A 10,095-nucleotide genomic window follows, 5' to 3' on the forward strand; every position below is an offset into this window, starting at 1 on the left:
TTTTCTCTCACTTTCTAAAAATACTTGTCCCAGCCAAAAAATGTTTTCAATATTATTTTTCATATTTTATTAAAAAATAATAGCACTTTTGTATTATACTGTCACGAACAGAAACTTTGATTTTAGTACATATACAAAAAAATAATCGAGGAAAGAGAATGTTATAGTTTTTTCCACGGCAGAACAATTTACTATAACATAATATATTTAATATTCACGAAAAGAGACATATATAACGTAGACGTAGACGTAGACACATAGAAAACTATTTTTTTAAATTAAACTTTCGCGTGCTTGTTATCGATATACATATACAGAATAACGTTTATACAAAATGACCGTTCGAGATTATACGTATGATACTTCGTCCTCTGATAAGAAATCCTCTTGCGGAACATTTTGATGATAGGTATACGTCATTTCTCGGTTTTCGAGTCTTTTTGTTGGTGAATAATAGGCTGTGTAATGCCTGAACAAATAACGTAGATCACAATACAAATTACGCATTGTTCAAATAAAAAAACTACATTAAATAAAGATATAAGAATTACTTAGATTTGGTTGTGTCCCTGCATAAAATTCTATTCGAGGATGCTTCTATCTTTGGCCGTTTTCTTAATGTCATAGTATACCTTGATGATCCTTCTGGATCCGCATTTTCGTTTGTCGGAAAATTGCGCTGTATAAAAAAAGATAAAATATAGTTTCTTGTTTGATAAAAAAAATGACTTCGTTTTCGTTTCGTTTAACTTCAACGTTACCTTTCGCGGGGATACTTTTTGCTTCTCCTCGCTCGAATCGCTGGACGAGAACGTCAACTTTTGTGCCAGTCGTCGTCGTCGTTTGCTATCGACGGATTTCCGAGATTTCTTCGAGTTATCGGATTTCCTTACGTCGTTTGCAGTTTTGATTTTAGGTGATTTTTTGGAAGCTCCAGCCTTTTCAATAACAATCATCTAAATTAAACGAATGTTTACAAAATTCATAAATCCTGTTAATACATTTATGTTTTGCGGAAATATAATTGTACGAGCTTACTTGATTTTTATTTGTACCAAAAGTCTTATTTGATTCGGGCAATGACGTTTGCTTATTTACATCTTGCTCCTTTGATGTATTCTTAGAATTCACTTTCAACTTCTTTCTTTCTTCAGTATTCTACATTTTACAAAGAAAAAATATGTACAATTATCGTGAATACAATTATAGAGACAAATACTTCTGTAATCACAATAATTTTTACCGTAGTATTTTTTTGAATTTCTTTTGAGTTATCAGTCAGCGAAAGTAACGATGATTCCTGTGAGTTGCCCGGACTATATACTGGATTGTTATCTTTCAAAGTTACACGTTCACCTATATAACAGTAAAAAGATAGCCTTGAGCTATTGTTCAATTACTCTCCCAAAAAACGAATTTTATCTATGGATATTTTTTCACATTTTTATATTATTAATCTGTTTATTCACCTATCCAGTAACATAACGGAGGTAGGATACGACGGCCCCTCGAACTAACAGGTGCATTCAGACAGTCCATCGTCGTATCATGAAGTTTCTTCTCGACTTCTTGAACATTATCTAAGAAACGAAAATGATCGTAACACATAGAACACGTAATCTTAATATTTTTATCAAAAGTAATATATATTTTAAGAAACTTACTGTGCTGCAATGTTTCCCAAGTCAGACAAAATTGCTCGATCTTCGCGGGACATCCATAACGACATTGTCTCGAAAGTTCCTTGGGAATAGCTAAATGTAACAAAGATATTTTCTTAATTGACAAATATTTATCAACGTACAATTAATGCCGGATTTCGGATACTGTACTGTGCTTGTTGTCGTTTAAATGTCCAAGAAGCTCATAGAATTCATGATTCACCGTTTCGATTAGCGTCACTGATAATCGCCTCGCGACGATGTCCGTCGTAAACTTCCTGTGCACGACATGGCCAGCTTCGCTATAAGGGAAAAAAAACAATTTAACATTGTTTATTAATTATATAAAATATCATATAAATATATATAATTCGTTTGATTATTAATCATATTATCTAAGAGAACTTACTTGAGTAATTTTCCTTGAAAAGTTAAACCTAGTTCAGATTTCGATTTCCCGTAATACACTACTTTTGGCGTCCACGCGGTCAGCATTTTGGGATTTTCCTCAACTCCGAGCTTGCTGCTTTTAGGTTGCTCATTTGTTGGATTCGTCGTTGAATTAGTAGGATTTATATTATTATCCAATTCATTTTTGTTATTTATTATCGGACAAATCTCTCTTTTATTGTCGACCGTGTTGACTGTTGTCTTCGAATGAGAATTATTCAGGAAGTCTACGTCGGAAACATCAATCGCAGGTTTTGTATTGATCGACGTTTTTAACATGGATGTCTTGTCAGTTTCTTCTAACGGCCGAATATTTGCATTTTGCTTAGCCTCATGCTTTATAATTATCTTGGAATCATGCTGTCCAGACTTCGAGTCTACTCTACTTATTTTCAAATTCACCGGCATCGAACTGATTATAGTCGGTTTGGATCTCTTCTTTGGAAATTCGCTTTTCGTTTGTTCAATAAATTCTTTATGTAATTTCGGGGAGGCACAGGGCTTTTCGGAAAAGTCGCTATTCCTTTCGCTGATTATCGTAATATCTTGGTCCACCTCAGCATGCGATGCTATCGTATTTCCGCCTGTCTTCCGCGCATTCGTGCTTACAGTCGCAACGTCGACGTCAGAATTGGTGGTGTAGTCAACATCCGCAGCAAAATGCGAATGCGCCTTCTCTTGAACGTTCCTATAAGCAATTTGCTGTTCCTTTATAAAAGCATTCAAGTTAACTCTTTGTGCCTCGAAAGCATCGGACGGTTGTTCATTTTGTACATGTGTTACAGACTTGCCTCCTCCGTATACATTAAAATTATTCCTTTGTATCTCTCGATGACTGGAAAACGTCATTTCTTGTGGTCTTTGAGTAATATTTACTATCTTGCGACACTCCCTCGTGTCGCTCGTTGTTTCCACTTCGTCCTCCGTGATACTAATGCAAGATTCATCGGGAAGTGAATTTTTCTTGGTGTTAGCGAATTGATTCGCCACATGAACAGACTGCAACTTAACTTCTTCGACGTCACACGGTAGATTCGATGCATGCTTCTGAGCGTCCGGATAAATCGTTTTCTTTCTCACTTTACGTTTGTGTATTTTTCTGGGTGATTCTCTAGCTTTTAAAACTCGTTCGATCGATACTTTGGGTACGCCTGCGTAAGTCTCGCTCTCTGATTTATCTGAATCCTTGTCATGTTTCGGTTTAATGTTCACTGGGTTTGATAGCTGGACAGCATTAGAATCATTTCTTATGCTTCCGTATCCCAGATCAGTGGAGTACCAACAGTTTTTCAATTCTGTCTGTTTGTTTTCAAGTTTATTACTGTTCGCATGACTGTCTTCGTACACTAAACTCTGTACCGTTTCCGGGTTGCATGTTTCGTGACTCGCGGAGACTAGCGAGTCATTATTGCATTCCGATCCCGTTTTGTAAGACACTACATAATCCAAACAATCAAACATCTCAATAATCTTGTCGATATACTTTGGAGAGCAATTCCTATCTGCCAAATTGTTAATAATTATGTTCAATTTATCCTCCTGAAGAATGTCCTTTAATTTGATCTTCCTGGAACTGGACGGTTGATTTACATCAGTTGTGACACTTTGTTTATCACCCTCGTCGCATAGCGGCTTTATATTCTTTATTTGCATGACAGGGATTACATCCTCCTTTTCAGAGTTGGAAATAAAAGGCTTTACAAACGAAGTATTTTTCTCATGATTCCGTGAACTATGAGTCGAGTAATTTTGACATTTTTCCTGGTTTTCATTATTCAGATTTTTAGTCTTAGGGTATTCATTTAGATTACAAGATCCTGTTGCAGAAATAGCTTTGTCATTTCTCGCACATGTATAAGTCAAGTCTGTCAGTTCGCTCTTTAAATCATCGTCACTGTCAGTAACAGGAGTAGGCCAACGAAACATCACTGGACATCCTTGGCTGATATACGTCCTCCATATTTGATAGACATTCTCCCAATCATCAGGAAAGCCGTTATAAAATTTCCCGCGAATATAATCCGGTAATCCTTTGTATAAAATATACGAAATTATTAATATGTAATTTTAACAAAAAAAATTAATTTAAATTAAATAAAATTTTATTTAATATAATTTAAATTTTATTACCATTTCTTTCATCAACAATATTTCCTTGTAGAATATATTTGTGCTTGAATTTGGACTCGACGCACGTCGCAGAGTATCTTCTTATAACTGGTTTGCTACGTGCAATCCTTCCACTATTTGCAAAGATATCACAAACAATCAATATGAGCACTTGAAAAGACTATCAATCAATGTAGTATTTTTGTACTCACCATTTTAATGTCCCTTTAATTATTAATTCGTATTGGTCATTTAACATAACTTTCCATTTCAAAAATACTCTGTCAACTTTCTCAAAGTAATTGGTAGGAGTTGCCGGTGCGACAACAGTATTCAAGTATTCTTTGTCAGCATTTGTATTAGTAAACATCCTGCTAGGAGCACTCTTCAAGGAAGCCGCGTTTGCCGTGGAAGACTGCGCGGATCTGTCAAGCGAAGTCGAAGCTGTCTGTTCGCAATTGGACAATGTACGAACTCTGGTTCCCGGTGGTTCCCTAAAAGTGCGATAAACCGTATTTTTCGCCGGGGGTGGCATAACAAGCCGATCGACGTGATCATCCTGCTGGACACGATACTGCTTGACGCTGGACGTAGTCATTGCTTCTTGCTTGGCATTACGGCTGTTCTTCCTCAACAGGATGTTTCTCAGATTGTTGCTGGAGGCCAAGACCTCACTCCTGATCAAGGAAGTTTGCGGCAACGAAACTGCGCAGCTCGAATCCAAGGTATCTACATTAATGCTGGAGATGCTGGGCCAGGCTGACACGGCTGACATTTTCCCATCGTGCGAGCTTCTGCTGGATTCCTGTCTCAGTACAGCCAGTTTCAAGGAGCGCTGCAGCTTCTTGAATCGTTCATCGACTTGTAGATCCCCAAACGTGGTCTACAGCAAAAATTCAAGACACAATTTGTAGACTCATCATTATACAATTAGAAACTATGATGATCTTCAGACTGACATCAGAAACGTCCCTTTAAACTTTCACGCCGTGAGCATGCATACGTACCTCATGACGGTTGGACATCGGAAGGTATTGGTCCTTTGAGGTTATGTTCTCTGTTTATAACAGAAATTTGCGCGTAAAAATTTCACTTGTGAAAAGTTAGAAGCAGGGAAAGAAGCTGCAATCGGCGTAATAATGCAATAACACGAGCATCGATTCGTGAGTTTCAAGCGTTCCTGCGCTTTCCTCTTCGATTTATTCACGACGTCACAAACCAATTAACGAATTAAACGAATATCCACCAATATATTCAAATTTAAACGTATACACGCCTGTCAAAGCGAACGAACACCGAACGAATAGCAAACGTAATGCTGTCTACAATACGAGTCGTAAGAATTGACCAATCACAATCGAATTTGAGGAGAATAATCGACTGTGATTGGTTAATTCTTAAGCCCGGTGTCCACGATGCAAGAACTGTGTCTAAGTTTCGGTTTAGGGCCAATTTCACCAACCACAGTTAGCTTAACCGACGGTTAAAGTTAGCAGGATTGACCAATAGAAATGAATCCACCCTGCTTTCTATTGGTCAATCCTGCTAACTTTAACCGCCGGGCTAACTGTGGATGGTGAAATTGGCCCTTAGGGTGAAGTCCCATGGAGCCAGCGTACGGCGTACCGGCGTACGGCGTAAAGAAGCTTGACCAATCACAGGCTTTACGCTCGTTTTCATTACGCCAGCACAGATGTTACGCTGGTTTTTCAAGCGTTCCAGCGTTTACGTTACATACACACACGCACACACATATGTACAGTAACTTGGATATTGCATCACATGTCTCTGATACTATTTTTGACACTGTATTGTGTCCTACACGAAATGCGTATGATACAGATACCATACTGTCTCCTGAAGATACATATCGCAAGCAAATTTGAAGGCGAGTGCGAGCAGAAATAGGCTCACGAATAACAAATTGTTTCTGTATACGTGGTGAAACCATCTGCAACAGTTTCTCAAACATTTCTGGTGTTACTCGAAAAAAATTAAAAAATTTTTCTGTGTCTTCGAACACCATTTCTTGCACCAGATTGTTGCTAGCCCCTTGTGCTAATCGTCTTTCGGCATTAAAGATTGGTCTAACCCAAAATCTTCGAACGTTACGTCTAATTCGTGCATCTCTTTTCTTCTCTTCGGCTCTCATTGAATCATAAATTATATATAGTTGAACTAATTTTCGTCGAATAGCTTCTTTGCATAAAGGACTTTCCGGACACTTGTAAATTTTCAAGTATTTTATTAAATTAATTAACGCAAACTCAGAGTCCAACATTTTGACGAGCTAGGTTATGCACATTTGTTTTGACTTCATGTATGAATGTGTGTGTTAAGAAATCACGCTGAAAATTTCATCGGCTGTCCCATGGGGCGCATTTACGCCGGCGTAATGATTGATAAGCCAATCACAAAACCCCTTGAGTATCCATTTTGAAAATAAGCTTTGTAAAAGGGAACAGTAATTGGCTTACTGATCTTTACGCCGCGTAAATACGCTCCATGGGACAGCCGATGTTTATACTGACGTAATGAAACAAGCGTAAAGCTTGTGATTGGCCAAGTTTCTTTACGCCGTACGCCGGTACGCCGTACGCTGGCTCCATGGGACTTCACCCTTAAAGGTGCCAATTCATGGGACGCTGAAAAACAGCGTTGAGCGACGTCACGTGACATCACTATGATGCCAGCGTCAAGAAAGAGAAGTTGGATTTTTCCAACTTCAAGCGTCAAAGCCAAAGCAGCGCGAAGACGCCGAAATTTTGACGCTGTTTTCCTTTTCATGAATTTCAATTGACGCCGGCGTCAATTGTGGTCATGCGACCTTCTTGCCGCTGAAAATGAGCGTCGAGCGTCAGCATGAAAAGGCACCTTAAGGGTCGACAGGAGTAACACTACCGACCTCTGTCGGGTTGCTTAGCTGCGAGTCCGTATTTTATTTATTATAAATTTTTTAAGAGCCAAAATGGAAAATCCGGCTCTGTACCAGCTTGCAGCTGATCTTACTGATTAAAACAAGCATAAGTTTAATGAGATTCGTTAATTAATTTGGCTAAAATTTGGGACAACTGTTCCTAAGCAGCTTTGCAGCTCTAAGGGTGCCGTCCCATGGCGCGTATTGCGATACGCGCGTATCGGGCGTATCGAAGTCTGCGGCCAATCACAGACGATCCGCCGATTTTGGTACGCCGAAATTTGCTCCTAAACGTCCCATGGAGCGGATTTCATCAGATTAAGCGTAAGCGGACCAGCGGATCGCCAATCACAGAATCTTTCCGATAGAGCCCTTTCAAAGATTCCGTTGAAACGGATCCGTGATTGACGATCCGCTGGTTACGCTTCCGCTTTATCCGCTCCATGGGACGGTAGGACCGTTTGGCGACGCGTACTGAACACACGCACACAAACACGCTTGTGACGCATGCACCTAAAAGGGCAAACGTCATAACCTCCAAAGTGAAGCCAGTTGTACGGCAAAAAATCTATGTTGAGATCGAGATCGCCAAGGTATTCGCCACCGCTTAATCTAGATCCAAATCACCTAGATTACCCCGAGAACAGTGTCACCACGTCGATTTACATTTCAGATCCAGATCGCCCTCGTTTTCTCCTCGAAGAGGATCATTTCGCTTGCATTCGCCGAAGAATTTTTGTGACTTTTGTGTGACATCGGTGTACGGCAGTGTCGAGATCAAGATCGCCAAGGTCATCGCCAAGGTATTCGCCACCGCTTAATCTAGATCCAAATCACCTACGTTACTCCGAGAACAGTGTCACCATGTCGATTTACGTTTCAGATCCAGATCGCCCTCGTTTTCTCCTCGAAGAGGATCACCTCGCTTGCGTTCGTCGAAGAATTTTTGTGACTTTTGTGTGACATCGGTGTACGGCAGTGTCGAGATCAAGATCCCTACTCCGAGTCAAATACGCCGGTGATCTTTGAGCTTTGCCCTCTTCCCCCCATTCGAGGAGTATAATCATTTATACTCTCGTGTCTAAAACTTGTTTTCGTAATTAATTATTAATTAAATTTATAATAATATATTATCTTAGTATTATGTTAGCCTTTTTTTCAACAACGTTATTTCAAAATATATTTTTATCTTCTACTGTAATTCATTTTCTACTTTGTTCTAGATTTTTATATTAGCATCACATTACTTTTAATGTCATTATTTTCTCTTATTTTCTATGCCTGCGCACAAATTGAGTTGTATTAAATATATTTATTCAAAATTGTGTTATAATTAATGCTTATATACCTGATATGGCGTTTAATTAACAAAGAAGCCAGTATAGTCTAGAATAACAAATATGTAGATAGTAACAAATAAGATAGCAGTAATAAATTTGCGAAGAGTGAATCAGTGACAATAACTCAGTTAATCAGATTTATTTTTATTACAAGTAATCATTACAATATATATCACTGATTGAGAATACGTTTTACAGCGAATAGTATCACAACACAAAATATACAGAGAAAGTGCGGACGAGCGTTCATTTACAGCGCCGAGAAAGAAATCAATCTCACTCACACCTTTATGAACCAAATTACTTTCATTAATCGATATTATGCTAGCGACGGCGACATAAAACATCATGGACATTCCTGTAATGGCCATAATAGCAGAGCGCAAATCATCTGATACATTGGACGTGACAGCGGAGCTAATAAGTTGTGTATCTTCTGGAAAAAAAGGATAATGAAATCAAAATGATAGATTTCGATGCCTTAATGATGCGTTATATCTGATTAAAAGCGTGAAACGTACCGCTCAATCTCCCGACTAGTTCTCCCGTACTTTCTCTGTCAAACATTGCCGTTTCCTGTTGAAGGATAGCGGCGTACGCCTGTTTCCTAAGGGACTGCGTGATTTTGTGTTCCGCCGTCGACATTAGACAAACTCTGCCAAAGTTGCTCACACCGCCTATGAGAAATATCACAAAGAGAGCAAGCGGGGGCGGCCAGCAAAAGTAAAGTCTTCAATTCCGAGCGTCTCTTCGCCTTAACCGCATGTACTACGGGCATAGATGCGTCGGACCGGATAGCGTTGGTCGTATAGTGTCTCAGTCCGATGAACACGCGGCCCTTCCTCGAGAATCTGACAATCCTGCTTGTGTCGGCCTTCGATTCGGGTTAACCTAAACACAAAACAGTGTCACTCAGGATTTCATTGGAACATCATCGTGACTACGCATATGTACGATCGAATACGTACGATCAGCTTTGCGGGAAACTGTCCAAATTCTCCTGAGTATTCTGTTGTGTATTAGATCGCAATAATTCCTAATTGCACGCACCTCGTATGTAAATACTCCGTTTCTTCTCTTTTCTCTACTGCTCTAGTGTCACTAGTGCACTTTCTACACTCAATATGACACCTGAACCCAAGAAGGAGGGCTCGACCCACACGTACGTTACGATGGAACTGTGTGAGTGTGCGATCCGCTTAAACAATGTTCAAAAGATTGTTAAGCGTATCAAAAACGGCGGATCGTCTGTGATTGGTCGCAGAGTCGATACGCCCGATACGCGTGTATCTCGATACGCGCCATGGGACGGCACCCTAAGCAAGCCTGAAAAAGCTGCTTAGAAAAGGTTGTCCCAAATTTTAGCCAAATTAATTAACGAATCTCATTAAACTTATGCTCGTTTTAATCAGTGAGATCAGCCGCAAGCTGGTACAGAGCCGGATTTTCCATTTTGGCTTTTAAAAAATTTATAATAAATAAAATACGGACTCGCAGCTAAGCAACCCGACAGAGGTCGGTAGTGTTAAGGCTCCCACAGACCGAACGCGTCAAGCGTCAAGCAGCGAGCAGTAACCAATCAGCGAGACGATATTTTCTACGCCACTGCTGATATCAC

General features: G+C 39.5%; 2 protein-coding genes across 4 annotated transcripts; both read right to left on the reverse strand.

Annotated features, from left to right (window-relative positions):
- Window positions 1–54: 54 nt before the first annotated feature.
- On the reverse strand, window positions 55–5,517 carry LOC112453790. Of its 2 annotated transcripts, none has more exons than XM_025014736.1 (12): window positions 5,228–5,517; window positions 4,433–5,103; window positions 4,242–4,354; window positions 2,071–4,141; window positions 1,833–1,963; window positions 1,665–1,754; window positions 1,470–1,580; window positions 1,244–1,356; window positions 1,039–1,158; window positions 762–938; window positions 552–679; window positions 55–469 (listed from the first exon to the last, which is right to left on the reverse strand). In XM_025014736.1, the coding sequence occupies exons 1-12, from the start codon at window positions 5,243–5,245 to the stop codon at window positions 349–351; spliced, it is 3,864 nt and encodes a 1,287-aa protein (XP_024870504.1). In that variant the 5' UTR covers window positions 5,246–5,517; the 3' UTR covers window positions 55–348. The 2 variants fall into 2 exon arrangements, with proteins under 2 accessions (XP_024870504.1, XP_024870503.1); XM_025014735.1 differs by having other exon boundaries at window positions 762–956.
- A 3,080-nt stretch (window positions 5,518–8,597) lies between these two features.
- On the reverse strand, window positions 8,598–9,725 carry LOC112453797 (ATP-binding cassette sub-family B member 10, mitochondrial-like). Of its 2 annotated transcripts, none has more exons than XM_025014756.1 (3): window positions 9,528–9,725; window positions 8,999–9,368; window positions 8,598–8,913 (listed from the first exon to the last, which is right to left on the reverse strand). In XM_025014756.1, exons 2-3 carry the CDS (start codon window positions 9,120–9,122, stop codon window positions 8,606–8,608), a joined length of 432 nt encoding a protein of 143 aa, XP_024870524.1. In that variant the 5' UTR covers window positions 9,123–9,368; window positions 9,528–9,725; the 3' UTR covers window positions 8,598–8,605. The 2 variants fall into 2 exon arrangements, with proteins under 2 accessions (XP_024870524.1, XP_024870523.1); XM_025014755.1 differs by having other exon boundaries at window positions 9,446–9,725.
- Between the last annotated feature and the right edge of the window lie 370 nt (window positions 9,726–10,095).

This window comes from Temnothorax curvispinosus, unplaced genomic scaffold (genome assembly GCF_003070985.1).
Source record: "Temnothorax curvispinosus isolate PA1 unplaced genomic scaffold, ASM307098v1 QBEX01004695.1, whole genome shotgun sequence".
Taxonomy (NCBI): Eukaryota; Metazoa; Arthropoda; class Insecta; order Hymenoptera; family Formicidae; genus Temnothorax; species Temnothorax curvispinosus.